This window comes from Monodelphis domestica, chromosome 4 (assembly GCF_027887165.1).
Source record: "Monodelphis domestica isolate mMonDom1 chromosome 4, mMonDom1.pri, whole genome shotgun sequence".
Lineage (NCBI taxonomy): Eukaryota > Metazoa > Chordata > Mammalia > Didelphimorphia > Didelphidae > Monodelphis > Monodelphis domestica.
The window spans coordinates 5351714-5375926 of record NC_077230.1 but is presented as its reverse complement, the minus strand read 5'-3'; the positions used below and the strand labels follow the sequence as shown (position 1 = coordinate 5375926).

At 35.5% G+C, this 24213-nt stretch overlaps 1 protein-coding gene across 10 annotated transcripts in view; it reads left to right on the top strand.

Annotated features, from left to right (window-relative positions):
• The window catches only part of TTC3 (tetratricopeptide repeat domain 3), a 193218-nt gene that overhangs the window by 1779 nt on the left and 167226 nt on the right, over positions 1-24213 (top strand). For all 10 annotated transcript variants that reach the window (XR_008911745.1, XM_056797083.1, XM_056797082.1 and 7 more), the window contains exons 2-6: positions 3082-3167; positions 7302-7347; positions 7679-7829; positions 8694-8778; positions 22668-22721. Coding sequence is in view for 9 of the 10 variants with exons in the window: in XM_056797083.1 (XP_056653061.1) it covers positions 3082-3167; positions 7302-7347; positions 7679-7829; positions 8694-8778; positions 22668-22721 (422 nt within the window). In the remaining variant the exon portion in view is untranslated. The remainder of the gene's footprint in view (positions 1-3081; positions 3168-7301; positions 7348-7678; positions 7830-8693; positions 8779-22667; positions 22722-24213) is intronic.

Below are 24213 nucleotides of genomic sequence, written 5' to 3'. Positions count from 1 at the left end.
CCATGCAAAACTGCAGAGAAAGGAAATAATATTCATTGTGAGGTAGTTAATAGGCAAGTATAGCCGACTTTTCCCTTTGAATCCCCCAAGCCAAAGCCTTCCTTTTTAAGATTAACTTCATCTATTCAGTATATATTTTGTATGTACTTAGTTATTTACAGTTTTGTATCCTGCATTAGAATGTATAGTCCTTGAGGTCAAAGCCTCGTTTTTGCTTTTCTTTGTATCCCCACTGCTTAGTATAGTTCCTGGCACCTAGCAAGAGTTTTAATAAATATTGTTGACTGTTTGGCTGACTGTATTCGTATAAGGGAGTAATATAGACTAAGGTTAAAAAGGGCGTTTGGTATGTTTTATATTTTCTTACATTAAAGCCTTTCCATATCTTTCTTAATTCTAGTGTGTTCCTCTGTTAATTATTTCCTTTTTGGTCCATATGTTGCTTTTTTGTACATATTTGTTTGTTTTCTCCCATTAGATTGTGAACTCATTGAGGGCAAGGACTCTTGCCTTTCTTAGTGCTTTTCACAACTTTTGACTGAGAGTCTGGCACATAGTAGGCACTTAATAAATGCTTATTAACTCACATAACAAATGTCAGGTAAAGAATGCCTTCTATTTTTTCAACATTTTAATTTTTTTCTACTATTTATTTTTGTTTTCTGAAGCCATTGAGTTCTCATTTCTCCCTTCTTATACTCAGTAAGATTTTCTATTTTATATTCTAAATTCATTCTCTTTTGTTTTTTCTTCAGAGTGCTTATTTCATTTTTTAATTTCTTAATTATGGCATTCTTATAGTCCTTGCATACAAGCTTTTTTTTTAGATTTTTGTTTCTACTTGTGTACTCTTATGGGTTTCTCTCTTGTACATCTCTTCATAATTCTTATTTCTTCATATGTTTAGTCTCTTCAGTTTATTTATGTGCAGCCTCAGGGGGTTTGTAGGAGGGCCAGATTCCATCCCCTTCTACACTTTTTGAATTGGCACTCAGTTCTTTTGAATTTCTTCGTCTTTACTCAATTTGTTACTCTTTTTAAAATAAGATTATTATTGCTATTTTTGGTTTTTATGTCACCTTGGTTTACTTCTGTATTTCTCCCACTTCCTCCTCTAGGAAGCCTTTGTTATATATAAGAAAAAAAAAGAGAAAGAAAAAAGTTCAATAAAACTGATTAATGCAAAAACAGATGACTCCATATACAATATCACACTTGTGGACCCTGACAGAGGAATAAGGGAGAATTTTCTCATTTCATCTGTGACCAATCTTGTTCTTCATAATTTCTCATCAAGTTTCTTTTTTGTTGTTGATCTTTCCATTTATGTCGTTCTAGACCTTGCATATGTTGTTTTCTTGCTCTGCTTACTTCTCACTTGTACCAGTTTACATGTCTTTACATGCTTCTTTGTGGTTATCATTTTCATCTTTTCTTACAGTATGTTAATATTCCATTACATTTGTGTTACATGTAATAACAAATTTCTACATAAGTATTCCAAAGTTATATGATCCAGATTGTTTCCCTCCCTCCCCTCTCTCTCCCTTCTCGGAGCTGGCAAGTAATTCAATCTTGGTTGTACATGTATTCATGCAAAACATATTTCTACATTGTTCATTTTTGTAAGAGAATACTCATAAAACCAAAATCCCAAAATAAAAACCTAAATAAATTAAAGTGAAAAATTGTATGCTTTGATCTGCATTCTAACTAACAATTCTTTCTCTGGAGGAGTTTAGTATTCTTTGTCTTAAGTCCTTCAGAATTGTCCTGGGTCATTGTATTTATGAGATTAGAAGTGTATCACAATTGATCATTCCACAATATTGCTGTTACTGTGTATAATTTAGGCCACAAATCCTTCCGTGAGCTAGGTACTATCCACCCCAAGCATATGAAAACATCCCCCCTGTGAAATAGGCAGACGAGAACAGTTTGTTCCAACAGCCATGAAAGGTGCAGAAGCAGGCACTTTGGAATACTAAGAGCTTAAGACACCAGGTTCCTCCATTGCATCCTGGGCCATAAGTCATCTTGACTTTTGTTTTGCCACTAGACTTTGATGACTTTGAAAGAGAGTGAGGTTGACAACTTTGTGCAGCTCTGCCTCATTTAAAACCAATTCATGCACCATTTTGTTCTTTTGAACAAATTGATGAGAGCTCATTTCGCTCTCATCAGTTCACATAGGTCATTCCAGTTTTAAAATATCCTTTTCATCATTCCTTAAAGCACAATAGTATTCCATCACCATCACATACCATAATTTGTTCAGTCATTCCCCAGTTGATGATATCCCTTCAATTTCCAAGTCTTTGCCACCACAAAAAGAACAATTAAGAATATTTTTGTACAAGTAAGTCCTTTCCCCCTTTTTTGATCTCTTTGGGATACAGGCCTAGTAGTGGTATTACTAGATCTTTACTGTCTTATTAACCAATATGATAGGTGTTAAATAGTACTTTAGAGTTGTTTTAATTTTCATTTCTCTAATGAAGAAGAATTTAGAACATTTTTTCATATGATTATTGATAGCTTTGATTTCTTCATGAGGAAACTGCTTTTTTTAATATCCTTTGGCCATTTGTCAAATGGGGAATTACTTGGACTCTTATAAATTTGACTTAGTTCTCAATATATTTGAAAAATGAGATAACAATATTTTAATGTTTCTGACTTTCTACAATTCCTCCAATACTGGCTTTTCTGACTTTTGTCATCTTTGCCAATTTGCTGAGCATTAGGATGAAGGTTGATTTGATTTACATTTCTCTTAGTAATAATTATAGCTTGGTACTCTTTTGATCTTAATTGGAGTGGATATGGGAAATCTGGGCTACAGTCTTTCATATTACCATCTGGCCTGGAAGCCTGGATCTGTATATTGAACCTGGGTCATCCTGAACCTGTACTTTTTCTATTACATCACTCTCCGCCCTCCACGCACCTGAAGTGCTCTGTAAAAATCAGTGGTTTTGGCTAATATTATTTTTATTATAATGAAGAATAAGATTCACTTTAAGCATTCCTATTTAATTTACTAATTTGGGTTTTGCATTTGTTTTTGCTGGCTGTTAGGATCATGTACAATGGAGAATTCCAACTCTGACTCAGATTTAATTGGCAGCAGTTATGTTCGAATTACTAAACTATGCTGTGAACAGGTGAGCCTTTTTTAAAAATTAATTGCATTTTAAAGTTATTCAAAGCTAATGAGTGATTTTTAATGTCGTCTGTGCTTTTGAAGAGAAAGTTGAAAAAGGGAAAGCACTGCTCCAAAAAACCCATCGATATGAGATGATGGAAACTAAAAAGAGAAAGGAAAAGAATGGTGGTAATAATAATCGCTAGAATTTGTATAGTGCTTTACGGTTTGCTAAACACTTTACCTATATTATTTCATTTGATCCTCACAACAACCTTTTGAGGTAGGTGCTATTATTATTTTCATTTTATAAAGAAAGAAACTAAAACTAAGAGAAGTTGAATAACTAGCCCAGGGTCACAAAGCTAGTAAATGTGTCCAATGAGATTGGAACCCAAGTCTTCCTGATTATAATTTTAGCATTTTGTCTACTCTACTCTGCTTCATTATTGGTAAGGGTTTATGTTGAGGGTAGAGATTAAAAGTAATTTTACTTAGAAGGGAAATTATGTTCATATTGTGAATCATAAGAAATCAAATTTTTCCTTATATCTGTCAGTTTTAAAAAGCTTTGGTTCTCTCTGATTAGAAGGGATTAAATGATAGAAGTAAGAAAACCCTAATAGGAGAAAAGGATGAGAGGAAGAGAAGGCAAGTGACAGCTACTATTTCCTGCTTGTTTTTCCTTATCCTCCCCAGGTATGAGTGTTCCTCTCCCCAATACTTTATTTTCTACATATTACATATACATGTTATCTACCTCGATAGAATTGTAAGTTACTTGCTGGCAGAGATGGTGTCATTTTTATCTTTGTATCTTCACTGCCAAGTTTGTCACATTGTAAGTCCTTAATAAGTTCTTTTTGACCGATTGGTGCTTAGTTTTATTCTTATTATGCATTGGTAACTATATTTAAGCATTAATTACAACAATCTCTTCTTGTGTACTTGTATTCTGTTGCTGGTGGATTCATAGTACCCTTGCAGAAGCATAAGAGCTCCCAGAGGCTCTTATTTAATACTTCTCAGTATGGAATTTCTATCTTTGAAGGTACACTTCAGTATTTAAAGAATCTGTGTGTGTGTGTGTGGGGGGGGGTTCTCATTGTGAACGAATACACCATTCTTTGGTTCATATTGCAGTTTCTGTGATTTATCTTGGTTGATCTCTGACAGGTGATGTAGCTTTCTATTCATTTTTTAGCTTAAAAACCTGGTATTAAGCTTCTCCAAACTTAGGCTAAATTTCAGACTATGGATATCTTGATTGGTAGGAAGCCAGAGCTTATGCTCTTGTGGCCTTTGAAAACGCAAGATCATTTCTGTGCCGCTATGAAACATTAGAGTAGGATTTCAATAACGGATCAATGACTATAAAGTAGATCTTTATTAAAAGGCCCAGGGTGAAGATCCAATGTTCTGAATAGTTAAGTTCCAGGGTCAAGGGGTAGCGCTAATTTTGGAAAATGGACATCAACACAGTACCTCAAGGATATGAGGACAAGACCAAGAAGGACCAACTAGCTCACCCCAAAGTGCAGCAGGTGCCTTGGCAAAAGGTCTAATTCAGAAACCAAAGGTGGAGAGATGAGTAACCCATAGAAACTAATATAAAAGTATTATAAAAAACTATTATATATCTAGAGATGCCCCAAATCTACACTTAGAACCATTATAGTTGGCAAAACTCAGTATAATTCGGGGCGGGGGGTGGAACTTCAGTAGACTAGATCAGAGGTTAGCAATTTTTTTCTATCAAGGACCAGATAGTAAACATTTTAGGCTTTGTGGGCCAATAGACAAAATTGAGAAGTACTCGTATAACAATAGAGAAAACAAATTTACACAAGTTTTTATTGCTGTAATTTAAAAAGAAAGCAATTATGTGTACAGTTTGTTTTGTAATACAGGTCAACTACTGAGAAGATTGGAATTCTAATTTGGGGGGATGCCATTTTACTTAATTGTTTGCTATCATCAGAATCAATTGCAGGTGTTCAGCTGTTACTGATGATCTGCAATGAGATTTTAAGTGTCTAATCTTTGAAAATGTCTTTTCATACAGATAGGTGCTACCAAATACTGACAATTAGTCTATAATCACATAATACTTGCCATATAATTCTATGAGATTCTCAACACTTGTTTTTTACCAAGTCATTTCATTGCAGATTAATCACTTCCAATTGAAGGTTGGTGACAGTTCCTCAATTGCACATTTAAAGTGGACATGTGGAAATTTCTTTTGTACTTGTATCAAATTCCAAAAACATGCAGTAGCTGTAGTTTATATCAGAAGATACATTCATTGCAAATGGATATTTCACTTCTTTTTTAATTTTGGCAGCCTGGAAAGTGTGTGAAGCAACTTGACATTACTTGTGATTTAAACAACATTAATTGTCATTGAATTGACTTGATTATTATATGTTCTGTATGTAAGCACTGTTTTACTTTGTAATTTAGGTTGAATTCTTGAAGAACCTCTATCAAGTCTGCACAAAGCAATTCAATGAAGGTGGTTCTTGTTCAGAAAAATTTTAATCTTGGCTTTGCACTTAAACAATTGTAATAAAATTTAGTTCTCTTTCCTTGTTTTAACATAGTAGGAATACACTGATAATTAAAAAAAAAGTCATGGTACAGTAATACAGGTGACACTTGAAATGATGTTAAGTTATAACTGCATCACCACAATTTGTCATGAGCTGAGCCCCAGTAAGAGGCAATGAGACATATGGTCTTTGTTTCAACAACTTGACTGGTGTTGCAGCTTGATAGCAGCCATAGATAGATAATATGTAACTAAATGAGTGTGGTTATATTATAGTAAAATTTTATTTTAAAATGTAAAAACTATTCATAGCTCATTGGCCATACAAAAAGGTTTTGACTCAGGGGCCATAATTTGCCAGCTCCTAGAATAGAAATCTTCTAAGCATTTCTGAGCAAAAGGCCAGAACTGAGTAGGAACTCGAAATATAAACTTGTGTCCAGAGAAACCTGGGAAAATGAATTTATCCGAGCAGTTTGGAGAGTTTGTATAATAGCATAATGCTAACATTTTAATGGGAGAAGAAACAAGTATCCGTTTGCTTACCACCTTAATTTCTTCATAAGGTACTGAGGGCTTAAAATATAAAAAACAGTTCTGGAAGTGAATTGGCTCTGTCCTAAGAGTTTGAAGAGAAAATAAAAGTGAGAGTAAAAGAGAAGATAATACTGGGGAAGAAAGAGCTACAAGCAAAACAGACTTCTTGAAGAAAAAACAAGCAAAGAATTAGAATCTGAGGGGTACCCAGCAATTGGGGCTGAACAAATTGTGGTATATGAATGTTATGAATGTTAGAGATATGAATGCCATATCTCTAGAGAACCTGTGGTGAAGCATGTGTACAGAAAGACATATTTTTGGATATGACTACTATGTAGATTAGTTTTGCTTATTTATTGTAAGGTTTTTTTTCTCTTGGTTTTTAATTGAAGGAGTGGAAGTAGTGTGGAGAAATTGGTAATAATGATGCAAAAAAAGGCCATTGAAATATATTTTTTAATGTACAGTATAGAACAAAAGGAAATTAAAAAGGAAACTTAGTCAAGGGCAATTTTGTTGAAAGTAATATGAGGAATTTATGGCTATTTACTACATATTATAGAATAGAAAGCGAGCTTCATGGTTTTATAATAAAACTACCTTTCTGTTTTGTGTACATGGAAACCCCCATTTTTGTGTGTGTTTTAAAGAATAAAGTTAGAAATAATACATAAAAATTTTAAAATAGAACAAGAAATGTGACTCTGTTGGCTGCATTTTTGTTTCTCAGAACACCATGATTAAAGATTAAAAAATATCTCTAATCAGAATACAGAAATGGATTTGAGCTTTAATCCACTTATATGATAAACCATAGTTGTATTTTTGACCAAAAGTGGGTAATTGAAAACTGGAGAAAGGAGCATGGGAATTACAGGAAAAGACCTTGGTGACTGACAGATTGAAGAAAGTGGCATTTATAGTTTATAGATTAAAGTTTATAGATTAAAACATAGCACATACTATATTATTTTATGCAGCTAATTCATAGTTTGCCAGTCAAATCAAATATGGACTGTGTTTTGCCAAAGAGCAACAAAGCATGTCTTCTTTTTTCAGGGTGGTGCATATCCTAGAAAATACTCACAAGTTAAGACAAATTTAGGTGAGTAATTTAGCATTTGAACTTTATTTCTTTTTAGAGGTGGTATAATAAGAATTAATAAAATCAATCCGTGATTGTGTGGTGTCATACTTCTTTAAAGATTTATTCCTATAAATTGTTTTGCATTTAAAATCTCAAGTTATTTTTAAAATAGCTTGTCAAAAAATCTCAATGAACAATTGGTGCTTCTAGCATGTGTAATTTTGGAGAAATGTTTTCTCTTTGATTTTCTGCCATTTTCTAAGCCATGTGTTATGTTATTGCTTATGTTTTTATTTTTAGCTACTCAAAAAGCCCAGCAATATTAATTTTAAACTTTTTTTCAATAAAGAATTGGATATCTGCAAAATCTGGTGTAGTAAGCCACTTCATGTCCTTCGAGATTACTGTGATGTCATTAAAATATACATCTTCTGGCCACTTCTTTTTCAACGTGAACAGACTCCTGTAGTATCTCAATTACATCCTTGTATAGATATCAGGTAAGTCAGTCATGTATTATTTATGTAGTTTTGGTTCTTTATTTAATTTTTGAAAGAATAATAAAAATAAACATATAAAGAATATTTAATTTTTCTGAAAAAAAAATGAAGCCTAAAAGTAAAAGAAAGTTTGAGATAATGTGAATTATCTATTTAATTTCCAGTCCTACCCATACAAAGTAGATGTCTGCTACATTTAAATATCTAAATAAATTTAAGTGTTTAGATTTAAGTATATTAAGTATACTATATTTAAATATCTAAATAAAATTAAGGGCTGGAATTATGTAACCCATCCCTGTATTAAGTAGCTTCACAATCTTGTATTTATTTTTATAATGCCTTAATCCCATTAAGTCTCAACTTCTTTAGCTTTTGCATTCTTTTCATCTTTTTTGTTTCTCTAATTTATTTTTGACAGTTTATTTGCATCTCTTAAATGAAGACCAAGAGTGCCTTTATAATTGAAAACCTCACCAAAGCCAAACATAGTAGTAGGATTGCATCTGGCTTTTTCATATCATTGCTCTACTTTACTAACATAGAGATATAAATTGTTCATCTTTTTAAAGTTGATTTCTAACCCATAGTTCCAAATATCTGAAAGCCGCAAACAGTTGCTCGGTCATGAAAAGATTAGCTTGAGGATTGTTGTTATAAATAATTGTCAGTACTGCGCAGAATAGAGAAGAGAATATAATAGTTTGCTTCGTTGTGAGGTCAAATGAGATAAAGACTACGATAACTTTGTAAACCTCAAAATGCTGTATAAATGCCGGCCATAAGTTTAATTTCATTACTAATGTTCAGAATGAGGTAATAGCAAGCCTTACCTCTTTCTAAAACAAATTTTTCTTTAAGCAGCTCTGGCACTTGTGAATTAAGTTTGAAGAGGCTGCAGCATATTGAATTGTTGGAAGATATTGTGGATTTGGCAAAGAAAGTTGTGGTAAGTGGCACTTTGGGGGTCCACCACCCATTGTAAGAATACGCGGCTTGATGTGCTATGTTAGAACTAGGTCTTTACAACTTAGTATCTCTGACAGTCACATCAATGTATAAACTTCATTTGTTTATTATCTGTCAGCCAGACCTGTCCCAACTACAGGCAATATAATGAAAAGCAAAGAGAGTCCCTCAAGGAACTTGTAATGGAGCAACATGGACACAAATAAGCATATGGGAAACACAAACGGAGTAAATTGAGAGGAGGACACTAGCATCTAGAGGCAAATAGAAAGATTTCTTGCCAACAATTCCACTTGAATTGAGTCTTGCAGTAAGCAAGGCTCCTGCCCTCAGAAAGATCACTCTAACGGAGGTGACAAAATAGAAACAACCTGTATAAATAATCTTCAGATAGGAGAAATTGGAAATAATTCAAAACTGTAATTAGGAAGGTTTGGGAAAGACTTCCTGTAGAAGGTGGAATTTTAACTTTTTTCCTCTTATACATAAAATTTTAACATTCTTAAAAAAAATTTTTTTTTAATCTTTACCTTCTGCTTAGAATCAATGCTATGCTTTGATTCCAAGGCAGAAGAGCAATAAGGGCTAGCCAGTGGGGTTTAAGCAACTAGGAAGTGTCTAAGGCCAGATTTGAAACCAGGACTTCTTATCTCCAAGCCTAGCTCTCAATCCTCCAAGCCACCTAGCTATATCCTTAACATTTCATTTTCTAAAATTTTGAGTTCCAGAAACAAAGCTATCACTCTTGGCAGATGATATGTTGGTATTTAGAAAATCAACTAAAAACTAGTTGAAATAATTAACTTTAGCAAAGTTGCAGGATACAAAATTAAACCACAAAAATCATCAGCATTTCTGTTTTTTTTAACCTTTACTTTCTGTCTTAGAATTGATATTAAGTATCAGTTCTGAGGCAGAAGAGCAGTAAGGGCTAAACAGTTGGAGTTATGCGACTTACCTAAGGTTACATAGCCAAGAAGTGTCCGAAGCCAAATTTGAACCCAAGACCTCCTGTCTCCAGGCCTGGCTCTATACACTGAGCCACCTAGCTGCCCCAGCACTTTGGTATGTTCCCGACAAAGTCCAGCAGCAAGAGATAGAAAATAAAATTCTATTTAAAGTAAGGGCAGAATGGAAAAGAAAAACATTGGGAAACAATCTTCTGAGCCAAACTGACTGTATTGTTATAGCTGTAAATCCCAAGTATTGTGTTCTAGACAAGCCCAGCCTGCTCTAAAACACCTTGCCTTTGAGCTGACTAGTATTTATACTTTCTACAAGAGTCAGATTATACAAACTGCCCCTAAAAGGGGAGTGGGGGAAAGTGAGTTACATCTTTCTTCTTGGGGAGGTAACCACAATTTCATCTTCTAGAAGGTCTCTTGTTTTCAAGAAGGCCAGTTTTTTCCATATCTTCTTGGGGGAGAGGGGGCAGATTATGTACCTACCTGTTCCATATATGGTAATATAAAAACAAATTCCCAGCCAAGGGCATGTTTGGGCACATTCCAAGACACGGAGGGCATGTGCAAACTCTATTTGACCAGAATATTTTGCACGGCATTTCAGGGGATTTTCCTTATTATTTTATGTTTATTGATTACTGCTTCTAATACACATTTAGTCAATCAATTAATAATTGGGATTATTCCTTACAACATGTATCGCTAAAATACTGATTATCTAATGGGATTACATGCAGAGAAAGTGTTGCTATGAAGAGATATTAAACAATGACTATAAACTGAAGTTGCTTAATTAAATTTATAAGACAATAGAAAATACTTGGGAATCTACCTGCCAAGACAAACCCAAGAACTATATGAACACAATTATGAAAAAGAGATTGTAGGAGTTGTATTCAGGAAGATGTGAGATAGGGTGAAGAAGTGCATCAATATTCTTTTTCAGCAAGGTATGAAGCAACATTACCATTTGAGAGGAGTAGAATGCTATGGGAGACTAGAGGAAAAAAGAAGTTTGGAAAAGTTGCTGAGGGAAGGTGGCAGAATAAGTCAGGAAATTACCTGGTTCTCACAAATAACTTAAAATAATGCCTCTAACTGAACTTTAAAGCAGCAGAAATAATTAAAAGAGTTAAGTGGTCATCCAGCCCAAGTAAATTTGAGAGGACTGTAGGAAAGATCTGACCCCCCAGAATGGTAAGAAGGAAGAGCAGATCTATCTCTGGGTAGATATCACTGAATCAATAAACAACAAGCCCTAGGGACCAGCTATGTTGGTGGCAATCTTAGCTTCAGGAACCTTTGCTCCCCATACTTTGTGGGATTTGGGTAGGAAAGATAGAGGTGCCCTATACTAGTGCTGGATGCATGCTGTCCTAAGCTATGACTGGGCAAGGAAGAGTGAGTACACATTGATGAGTGAGGTTACAGAAGGATGGGTGGACTTTTGCTGATTGTGTCCTTCTCAGGAGAGTAGAGTTCCTGGTTTCTTTGGTTCCAGATCAAAGAGGCAAGCTGAAGCATGCAGCTTCCAGAAGAATAAGAGCATTTGTTGGGGCAAAAAAAAATTGTTGCTTGGGGTCCTGGTTAGGCAGCTTGGATGGAGAAAGAAAGACTGATGTCACTTATAGACCAAAGTGTGAGCTGGATGGGCAATGGCAATGATCACACCTGACCTTGAATCATAGAACTTTGGAAGAACCAAAAAGTCAAAGGCACACCCCCAATAGGGCTCAGAAAACAACACAAGAAACCCAAAGCCTGCATCATTGTTCCCCATACTTCAGGACTATATCCTGAGCTTAATAGCCAAGAATTAGGACATCCCCCAAAAAATGGGTAAGCAAAATTGAAAGGACCCAAACATAGATAGCTACTTTGGTGATAAAAAAAACATCAGGGTTCAAAATCAGAAGAAGACAAGTCAAAACAGCTACTGATAAAGCTTAAGAGAAACATATAAAATGGTTACAAGCCCCAAAAGAGTTCTTAAAACAGCTTACAAAGGACTTCAAAAATCAAAGAAGAAAAATTGAGGAAAACTGTGTGGGGAATGAATAATGCAAGAAAATTGTGAAAAGAAAGTCAACCATTTGGAGAAAAAGAGAGAAATTTATGGAAGAGAACTGCTTAAAAATTTGAATTGGGCAAACTAATGACTTTCTAAGACAGGAAGAAATAAAAGCAAAAGAATTAAAAAATAGAATGTGAAATATCTCATTACAAAAAAAACCTGACTTTGAGAACATCAAGGAAAGACAAGATAAGAATTGTTGTATTATCAAAAAATTATGAACAGAGTCCCAGATACTTTACCTCAAGAAATTATTAAGGAAAATTGCTCTGAAGTTTTAGAACTAGAGGATAAAATAGACATTGAAAAAAAAATCACCTGAAAGTTCCCAAGATGAAAACTCACAGGAACATTATAACTAAATTTTGAAGCTTTCAGGTCAAAGAACAAATAGTATAAGCAACAAGAAAGAAAAATTTCAATATTGTGGAGCTACCATCCAAGATACAACATCTTCTACTTTAAAAGATCAAAATGCATGGAACATGATATTCTGAAGAACGAAGGAGTTGGGTTTACAACCAAGAATAACTTGCCCAGCAAAGGTGTATGTTCTTGTATGGAAAAAAAAATTATTTAACGAATTAAAGGATTTTCAGGTATTCTTGAGGAAAAAACTATAACTGAACAGAAAATTTGATGTCTAAGAATCAGAAAAAACAAGATAAACATGAAAGACCAAATATAAAGAATTTAATAAGGTCAAGCTGTTTATTTATATGGAAAAATGTTGCATGCATAGATAGAAAGCTTGGGGTTGAGGTGAGTATGATAAGATGGTCCTAAAAATAAAATTGCATAGAGAGTTTAAATAGAGCAATTACCTCATACAAAAGAAGCATGAATAGACCAGTTAAAATGGAAGGCAGAAGGGGGTAGAGGACTGGTAGTACCAGAACCTTATTTTCATCAGAACTGAGTTAAAGGGAATAACATACATCTATAAGGGTATAAAAGTCTTTTTCATTTACAGAGAAACAAGAGGACGAGGGGATATGGTAAGGGGTAAACTCTTACAACGGTGAGCAGACTAAGAAATAGGAGGACAAGGGGAGAAAATGATGAAGGAATTCTTAGAAGGGTAACAAATTAGTAGTTAGAAGTAAATTAGACTTATGTAAAGAGTTAGGGTGAAAAGAGGGAGAGAAGGATAATAGTAAGGAAAACTAGGATAGAGGGAAATACACAACTAGTAATTATAACTGAATGGGATGAACTTGCCCATAAATATGCAGATATAGATTAAAAGCCAGAACTTCACAATATAGTGTTTATAAGTAATACACAAAAAGAGCAAAAATAAAGGGCTAGAGTAGGATTTATTGTGGTTCAGCTGTGGTAAAAAAAGCAGGGGTAGCAATCATGATCTCAGACAAAATTAAAGCTAAAATAGATTTAATTAGAGATAAAACAGGGAAATTACATTATATTAAAAGGTGCCATATATAACAAAATATTATTAATACCAAATCTATATGTACCAACTATAATTGTGTCTAGATTATAAAAGGAAAAACTAAATAAATTATAGGAAGAAATAGATAACAAAATTATAATACTGGGGTACTTCACCTTTCCCCTCTCAGAACTAGATAAATCTAAGCAAAAAATAATAATAAAGGAATCAAGGAGATGAATAGAATCTTATATAAGCTAGATATGATAGCTTTCTGGACAATTGAATGGGAATAGAAAGAAATATACAATAGACAGTTCCTTTCTTAAATACCTCCCATGTCAAAAACAGATCTTTATCAAATTTATAAGAATATGGGTCATTCCCCAATTGATAGCCAAAGAATATGAACAGGCAATTTTTGGAGAAAGAAAAAAATATAATCATATGAAAAAATGTTCTAAATCATTATTGATTAAGGAAATCAAAATTAAAAAACAACTCTGAGATATCATTTCATACCTATACGATTGCCTAAAATGACGGAAGACGAAAATAAGAAATGTTGGAGGGGTTGTGGAAAAATGGGGTCACGTTGTAGAATTATGTCCAAAGAGTTATAAAACTATGTATTCCTTTTGATCAAACAATACTACTATCAGATATATTTCTCAACGTTATCAGGGGAAAAGGAAAAGAACTTGTATGTTCTAAAATATTTATAGCAGATCTCTGTGTTGGCAAGGAACTGGAAATTGAGGGGGATGCCCATCAAATGGAGAATGACTAAACAAGTTGTGCTATATGATTGTGATGGAATAGTACTGTATTATAAGAAATGATGAGCAGATTGATTTTAGGAAAACATGGAAAGATTTGCTTGAAAAAAATGAAGAGTGAAATAAGCGGAACCAACAGAACATTGTATTCAGCAAGAGCAAATTCTTGGAAGAATAATTGTTAATGTCCACCTCCATCGAAAGAACTGATAAATAGAAGTATACATTGTATGGTTTTCCATATCTATTTCTTTGTCAAGTGGTGGCCTCTAGTGTGCAGTGGGGAAGGAGGAAGGGAGGAAGGGAGGGAGACAACTTGGAATTTAAAATGTAACAAAAGAAAATAAATAAAATTAAATTTTTAAAAAAGTTGCTGTGGTTGAATAGGTTAGAGATTCAGTTAGAGAGAATTAAATGGATTGCCTTGTTTCCTTGAGAAACCAGTTGAGATTAGGTAACACAAATCTGGTCCCAGTTTGCGTGGTTTCATTACTTCTTTCCTCAATTTCAGTTTCTGGCTCACAGTTTTTCTCTCTTCCCCTCTTCTTCCCTCATACTGGAGGACTATCAGTTACATATTGATACTCACTCAAACACCCTAACTTCCCATTCCTCAGTCTTTTCATTTTCTAATGGCCAAATTCTCTAATTCCCCTTACATAGGCAGAGAGATGATTACACCATTAGTCTTTAGTCAGAAGTATTCCACTAACATGTTCATAAACTCTGAAATTTCTTTATCTCATTCAGACTTCTATTTTCTTACTCTTTATAACTCCTAAGCTTATTCTTCTTGTTCACTGTGACCTATAAAATCCTTCCTTCCCCATAGCTCTTTCCCCTTTGCACTGTATTATTCTTTCCTCCCTTCTTGTTTCGACTGCTTGGCGAACCATATCAGCTCCTCACTGTCATCTTTGCTCAAATCTCTTGCTCCCTTTGTATTCTTGTCAAATGTACCTTGTCAACCTCAACCTTGGTACAAGTATTCCCGCCATCTTCTGCCTTCACTTCTAATACTAAACTGATGAAAAGAGCTGCGAAAAGACCCAGATATCAGGGTCACCTGAATTGTTACGCAACCCGAGCTGAGTTTTCACTATATACTATAATCCCTTTACATTTCCCTAATTTCAAGAGCCTAATTGGCTGTTCCAAACCCTTTCATCCCTCCTCAAACTTTTCATTCCCCTCCCCTTTCCTAAAAGAGTTCAGTTTCTAGTTCAAGTTTTTCTTTCCTCCCTAACTTCCCCATTCTAGAGGACAGTCATGTATATATTGATATCTGAGGACCTTGCTTCATATTTTGCCATTCACTGAGAGCTCCCTATCTTCCCTCCTCATTTCATATGGCTGATGTTTTCTGCCACTATCTCCTCAACTCTTTTCTCTAAAGAAGAGGTAGTGCTTCTCTTTTCCAATGCAAGTCATGCAATATTCATTAGTGATCCCATTCCATCCCATTTTTCTAGCAGATTGTGCCATGTATAATCTCTACTTTTACTTCAATGCCTCTTTGTCTGTTGACCGATTCCCAATATACATATGTTTCCCCATTCTCAAAAACTCACTTGAACCTTCCAGCCCCATATCTTTGTGGCTAAACTCCTGGAGAAGGCCATCTACAATAGGTGTCTACTACCTCTCCTTTCTCTTCTAAACTCTTAATAAGACACTCTGTCTTGGTTCTGGGCATTATTTTCTCCTCTAGGTTTCCCTGGCTTCCTTCAAATTTCAACTAAAATCCCATTTTCTATGGGAAGCCTCGCTATCCCTTTTATTTTAGCACTTTTCTTCTGTCACCCCCCCCCCCCATTAACCCTAGATATACCTTTTCCAGAGTTTTTTTGTATTTCCAGTGCTTAGCAAAGAACCTGGCACATAGTAGGCACTTAATCATTGCTTAGTAATTGAATAACTGATTTACTATCCCAGTCATCTCAATGGCTTTTCCAAACTTTTTTCAATCACTCAAGCTTCTCATGACATTTCTTTACCCTTTCCCTTCTCTCTTCCCCATTCCACAACCAGCTGCTTAGCTAAGAGGTTTGTCTTATACTTCCTTTAAAAAAACTGGTGCCACATCATCTAACATCAGTCACTCAGATGTCTTTTCCCACTCTCCACACCTGTCTCATGAAGAGAGGACCCTTCTTGCCAAACTCCTTAACATGTACTCCTGATCTCGTGGCATTTTCACCCTCTCCGTCATCCCTAGTCTCACTTATCTTCAGTCTGTCCCTGCCTACTGACTGTTTCCTTGATTCCTACAAATATTCACTTCACTTCACTTGATCCAACCATTACCTCCAGCCCTTATCCCATACCTCTTGTTTTTGTAGCTAAACTCCTTGAGAAAATAACCCACAATAGGTGTCTCCATCTCCTCCTCTAACTCTTTACAGACTGACTTCCAATCTGAAACTATCTCCGGAGTTACTCATGTTCTTTTAAGTGCCAAATCTATGGCTCTTTAACAGTTTCCATCCTCACAGATCTCTCTGCAGGCTTTGACATTATCAGCCACCCTCTTCATATTCTTTCCCCTAGGTTTTGGTGACACTTTCCCCCTGTTTTTCTTGGCATGTGTGGCCATTCAGTCTTAATCGCTTTTACTGGATTTTTAATCAAGTCATATCTGCTAATGGTGAGTGTCTTACAGAGTTTATTCATAGACCTTTTCTCCCATTATACTATCTTCTTGATAACTAACTTCCTCTGAGTTCAAGCAGCACCTATGTAGATGATATCCAGATATACTTATCAGCCATAACTTCTGCTGATCTCCAGTTTTGTATCTTGGACATCTTGAACTTACTGTCTTTCCTCTTAAATCCTCCTTTGCTTCAAATTTCCCTATTACTATTGGGAACAATACTGATGTCCCAGATGCCTAACCTTACAATTTAGTTATCTCTCCTACCATGACATCTCCCCATCCACTCTATTGCAAAGTCCTATTGATTTTCACTTTGCAATATTTCTCTCCTCTAACACAACTTCCACCTTTCCCACATCATGCTAGGATTATTGCATTTAGCTTTCTTTTTGGTCTTTGTTTCAAGTTTGTCCTCTAGTCCATCTTCTAAGCTATCAAAGTCACCTTAAAACAAAGGACTGCCTCCTCATTAAACTCCAGTGGCTCCCTAGTACTCCAAGACAAAATAAAATACCATGTATTTACCATTTAGAACCCTTTATGACTTGGATCTCCTTTCCCTTTTCTCACTTAAAAACAAAACTCGTCTTCCATTTTAGATTCAATACTAAGGCAGAAGAGTGGGAAGACCTAGGTAATTAGGGTTAAGTGACTTGCCTAGGGTCACACAGCCAGGAAGTGTCTGAAGCCAGATTTGTACCCAGGACTTGGTCTCCAGGGCTGGTGCCCTTTCCATTGACTAACTAGTTAGCTGCCCCCCTTTTCTCACTTTTATGAAACTCTTTTGGACACTTTCTTCCTTCCTCATCACCCAACTGAAACTTCCTTTCAAACTCACCTAAGATCTTTTAATTGCTTTATCTGATGGCCTTTTCTCATTTCTCATCTTTTGATCTGTTCATCATTTGATACTATCCTTGTGAGAGGGAATTATTTCATTGTATTCATATCTTCAACATCTAATACATAGTAATTGATTAATCTTTTTGATTGACCACTTATTCCTTCCAGACACTTTTCCCAGTTTTCATAGCACTACTGTCATGGCTCTCCTCTTATCATGTGTCTGCCTTTACTTCATTCTCTTTTGTTAGATCATTCTCAACACACTTTCAATCTGAGGCTCTACCCCAAGGCTCAGTTCTGGACTCTTTCTTGTGGTAAGTTCACATACTCACATGTGAATATAATGGCCATTTCTGTGCTGATAATTCCTGAATCTATATTTCCATCCGTATTCTTCGATATCATCAATTGTGTTTGGACATTTCAAACTGAATGTCCTAGAAACATCTAAAATTTAACACCTCCCAGATCTAAAGTAAACCTTGTTATATTTTCCCTCAAATTTTCACTATGCCAAACCTCTATTAAGGCCACTACCATTCTTTTAGACTTTCAGATTCATAATCTCAAGGTTATCCTTAACTTCACAATCTTCCTCACCTTGTATATGCAGTAAGCTGCCAAATCTTGTTTCTGCTTCTACCATATCTCTTCTAGCCATCCACTTAATCTCCCTTACCCAGCAACCTGGCTTAGTCAGGTTCTCATTGTTTCTCAACTGAACTGTTAGATAGCCTCTTGGTTAGTTTTCCTGCCCCAAGTATTTTCCTTCAACATGTCCTTCAAAAAACTGCCAAATTTCCTGAAGCACAGATTTCACCATGTCACTTTTCTACTTGTTAAACTCCAGTGGCTCCCTGTTAATTTGAGTATCAAATATTTATTTCTGTTATTTAAAGCCTATTATATTATGCATTGTTGGTGGAGTTGTGAATTGATCCAACCCTTCTGGAAGGCCCAACGTGCTATAATGTGCATATCTCTATATTGCATACTCTTTGATCTCGTCTAGGTCTGTATCCAAGAAGATAATTAAAAAGGGGAACGTACCTATTTGTACAAACATTTATAGCAGCTCTTTTTGTAGTGGCAAAAAAATTGGAAATTGAGGGGATGTCCCAATTGGAGAATGGCTGAACAAATTGTGGTACATGTTGGTGACAGAATACTATTGTGCTGTAAGAAATGATAAGCAAGATTTCAGAAAAAGCTGGAAAGATCTGCAGAAACTGATAGTGAAATAAGCAGAACTGGGAGATCATTGTACACGACAACAGCAATGATGATGATTTTCTGTGAAAACTTGGTGACTCAGCAATGCAATGATCTGGGACAATCCTGAAAGACTTATGACAGGGATTGATAACCATCTTCAGTGAAAGAACTGTTAGAGTCATCTTTCCCATCAGTTTATTTGGGGTTTTGGTTGTATATGGGTTTGCTCTTACAACACTGACCACCACCATATTGAAAATGTGTTTTGCATGACAATAAAAAATTAAGAAAATAAATAAAGTCTGTTATAACCCCATGCCAACCTATATTTTCAGCCTTGTTGCAAGTTATTTTTCATGCTCTCTACTTGTGAATGAACTATTCTTGCAATTTTTTACAAAGGGTACTCTGCCTTCTTTGTCTTTGCAGTGGCTATTATCCATACCCCTACATACTCTCCTAATTTCCATCTCTACAAATATCTAGTTTCCTTCAAGGCTCAGCTTAAATGCTATGTTCAGAATGGGGCCTTTTATGATAGTTCCAGCTTCAAGTTCCTTTTCCTCAAAAATCACCTATTTTCCATATATTTATATTTACACATGTTTTCTCTTCTGACTAAATTATAAGCTTAACTTTAGGGTAGGACCCTCATTTGTAGGCTAGCACATAGCAGTGCTTTACAGCTAGTAGATGCTTAATGCTTATTGATTGATCATACCTGAATGAATAAATTGGCAATTTCTTCCCCAGGATACCTGTTTCTTTCATATTTAAGATTTATCTGTGATGTAATTTTGGACTAGATCTGCCATTATACTATTTTTGTGACCACAAGAAGGCTCAGTATTTCTCTTCTTTGGGATTTTAGTCTAATTATATAACATGAGGGGTTGGGTTAGGCTTTATTTTTTTTTAACTTTACCTTCTGTCTTAGAATTGATTAGTATTGATTCCAAGGCAGAAAAGTGGTAAGGGAATAGGCACTTTTCAGATAAAGAAATCAAAACTATTAATTAGTTGATCCAACCCTTCTGGAAGACCCAACGTGCTATAATGTGCATTAATTAAAAAACACCTAGCAGATTGGCTGACATGACAGCAAAGGAAAGTAATGAATGCTGGAGGGGATGTGGCAAAGTCGGACATTAATGCATTGCTAGTGGAGTTGTGAATTGATCCAACCATTCTGGAGGGCAATTTGGAACTATGCCCAAAGGCAGGGTCCCCAAATTTTTTACACAGGGGGCAGTTACTGTCCCTCAGACCATTGGAGGGCTGGACTATAAAAATAAACTGAACAAATCCCTATGCACACTGCACATATTTTAAAGTAAAAAAAGGGGGGGGGGAACAAATACAATATTTAAAATAAAAAACAAGTACATTTAAATCAACAAACTGACAACATAATGGCCCCAATAATAGGGGCCATTATATTGTGCATCTAGGGGAGTATGGGGATCATTGTACTACTGTGTTTCCCCGAAAATAAGACTGTCTTATATTTGATCCTCCCAAAACAGGGGGTGTCTTATAAAACACCCAGTGACAGTGGTGGCTTCTTATAGTAGAGGCTCACTGCTGATGTCACAGGCCTGATCAGCGCTATCCAGTGCCTGTATACAGTACTGGAAGCGGTGCTGGGCCTGTGACACTGTACAGCGCTGTCTGGGATGGGCCTGTCACACCTTGCACAGGCCCATTCCTACCATCACTGTACCGGGCAGCCGTATACACAGTACGGAATCCCCTTCCCCAGATTGCTGCTCACCATGCTGACGTCTTCCATTGTGCAGCCACATAATCCTTTGCGTGGCGCCTCGTTCTTGTTCAGCTACTCTCAGAACAAGGTGCCATGCAAAGGGTTATGTCACTGGAAGTAGCACTGTACGTGAGTGACCCCACACTTTGCGGCACTGCCACATACAGTACTCTAGGAGCACAGGATGCATATGCACTGACCACAAGTGAAAGAGGTGCTCCTTCCAGAAGTGCAGTGGGGGCCAGATAAATGGCCTTGGGGGCCACTAGTGGCCCGCAGGCTGTAGTTTGGGGACCTCTGACCAAAGGGCACTAAAAGACTGTCTGTCCTTTGATCCAGCCATAGCACTGCTGGGTTTGTACCCCAAAGAGATAATAAGGAAAAAGACTTGTACAAGAATATTCATAGCTGCGCTCTTTGTGGTGGCCAAAAATGGGAAAATGAGGGGATGCCCTTCAATTGGAGAATGGCTGAACAAACTGTGATATCTGATGGGGATGGAATACTATTGTGCTCAAAGGAATAATAAAGTGGAGGAATTCCATGTGAACTGGAACAACCTCCAGGAAGTGATGCAAAGTGAGAGGAGCAGAGCCAGGAAAACATTATGCACTGAGATGGATACACTGTGGTACAATCGAATGTAATAGACGTCTCTATTAGTGGCAATGCAGTGTTCCGGAACAATTTGGAGGGATTTATGAAAAAGAACATGTGATATGTGGATAACATTCAGGAAAAAAAAACTGGAAGTAGAAACATGGAAGAAAAACAACTGCTTGATCACATGGGTGGAGGGGAAATGGTTGGGGATGGAGACTCTAAATGAACATCCTAATGCAAACACCAACAACAAGGAAATGGGTTTTGATCAAGGACACATGTAAAACCCAGTGGAACTGCGCATTGGCTAAGGGAAGGGGTGGGGAAAGGGGAGGGAAAGAACATGATTCTCATAACCAAGGAAAACTGTTCAAAGTTGACTAAATAAAATTTAAAAAAAGAAAAAGAAAAGTGGTAAGGGCTGGGCAGTTGGGGTTAAATGACTTGCCAGGGTCACACAGCTATAAAGTGTCTGAGGCTCTATTTGAGTCCAGGACCTTCGGTCTTTAGGCCTAACTATTTATCGAGCTTCCTAATTGTATTAGATTTTGCTTACAATCCTTCAGCTCCAAAATTCTGGTTTATATTAATATATGAAAAAGGTATTTGGGTATATTTACTAAATGACTGACTAATGGCCTCTCAATAATACCAAATATTGTATCAGAGAAAAAGATGTTTTTAAGTCCATCAACTTTCCTTTTAAGAGTGTAAAAGTTAATATGTAACTGTATTTCTGTCATCCTGAGGATTAGTGCTATCACAGGATTATAAGCTTAATGTTTGAGGTGTTTGAGAGAGAAGCTAGATATTGAGAATCAATGAATATAAAATAGCATTGGGAATGACATAAAGATGTTTCTGTGTTTATTTCCCAAAATTATAGTGGGAGATACCTGAAAAATTTGCTTTTCTACCTAAGAGTACTTTGTTTTGTTGTTAACCAGAGATGTCAAAACTCTTGATTGTGTCCTGAACTAAATTAAAATGTATTTAGGAAATATTTAAGAAAGTAAATAAAAATACAATACAACATGTATAATGTTAATTTGTGTTTTTTTAAGTCAATATGCTACTGACAGATTTGACACTGTTAATTTAATTAATGTAATTAAAGCCTTAGATACAATTTCAATTTTTGTCTTACATCTAAGAAGGTTCCACCATATAGTTTAGACTATCTTCTGATAATCCTGTACAATATTTTAGTTCAGCTGGGCACTCTTAAGGAAAGTCCAGGAGATTGTGAATTTCAGGAAATTTCGTTTATTTTAGTAAGCATTAAAGGAAAAAGTACTCATTTAAAATTAAATTTTTTTGTTGTTGTTGAAACTGATTTACTTTGTAACTAAAAACTTAATGACAAGTTCTAATTTGTAATTTTGTGGTTCCTTGGGTATGAAGGTAATTTAGACGAAGATAAGTATAAAATAAGTATACTATTTTTCAAGTGTACTATTAATCGGGGTTATTAATCTTAGCTGTTTTTTCCCTTTAGAAAATAAAAATAAATTTTATTTAAGTGGAAAAATAAATGCTTATGATTTCTATTTTTTTTTTTTGACAGGATGATCAATTCTTTATTGGTGGCATATTGAGGATTGGTTATAAGATAGAAAATGTAAGTGTTAAACATTACATCATTTGAACCCTGTGCTTCCTGGATTGCCTGTTTGGCTACATTTGCCTCTGTCAATGAACCATGATTTATTAAAAGATCACTTTTCCCATTTCAGGGAAATTGTAATTGAATGAGGAAAACTTCTTTGGATAAACCCATTCACTTTCAGTAGTATGATACTGTTTGTACCAATGCTTTTCCATCAGTTTAAAGTATGTGTGTGTTATATAGTTTGTTTTTTCAGTAACATTAAGCAGCTAAAAATAGAAAAAAGCTAGTAGTTTTTATTTGACATAAAATTTGACCATTTATAATTTATTTTTATGGTGAAGAAGTCAGCATGTAATGAAATTAACAAGCATCTAAGAAATCTTTAATTCTGACTTTTTAAAGCATAGACTTTTATTTTTAATTTATTTTAAACCCTTACCTTCTGTCTTGGAGCCAATACTATGTATTGGCTCCAAGGCAGAATGGTGGTAAGGGCTAGGCAATGAGGTTAAGTGACTTGCCCAGGTTCTCACAGCTAGGAAGTATCTGAGGCCAGATTTGAACCTGGGACCTCCCATCTCTAGGCCTGGCTCTCAATCCACTGAGCTACCCAGCTGCCCCCTAAGCATAGACTTTAAAAGAAGTAAACGTTATTGTTTATTGAGTATTCTTACAGGACTAAGAATGTTCCTGAAAAAATCCTTACATCCTTCACTGATACTACTTCCAAGTACTTAAGGGTCCATCTATATTGCATAGAGAAGGATCACAGTTTCTTTTGCTTTATACTTTCTCAGTTTCCATCATCCTTCTGCCCTCAAATGTTCAGACCCATCTTAGAAGTGCTGCATGTTCACCCTCTGTTCCTTTCCTTTTTTATATTTTGGGAAATGGGCAGAGTGCTGGACTCTGGGCTACGAGAATCTGATACCACACCACTATGGACAAATTGCTTAACACTTTGTGCTTTAGTTGGTTTACCCTATTGAGTATAATCAATGTTTACTCTATCAGACTGTTGTATGGTTTAAATGATATAAAGTACTTTTTCAAACTCTAAAATCACAATATCACTGTATTGCCATCTTGAATATTCAACTCTGAACTTTCCTATCTTGACTCTCAAGAATAACTTAAAATGCCTTGCCTCTGAGGAGTTCATAATTTTTTGAGTGACTTCTAACTCATTTGATCTGTCAGCATTTGTTCAGATTGTACGGACCAAAAGAAAAACATTCACAGTTGCTTTTTTATGACTTAATACCACAATAATAACTTTTTAATTTGATGTCTTTTGTGTCCCAATAATTTTCCAGCATAACCCTTTTTTTCTCCAAAACTACTGGAGAGGGCTTGTTAAAAAAAAAGAAACACAGTTAGACAAGAACTAGCATCACAGTACGCGTATTTGTTGAAATATGTGGCATTCAGTATCTAGTATCCTTTTCGTTTCCATTTTCTTGCTTCTTCCTCATGGAAAGAAGTACATTTCACCATTTCT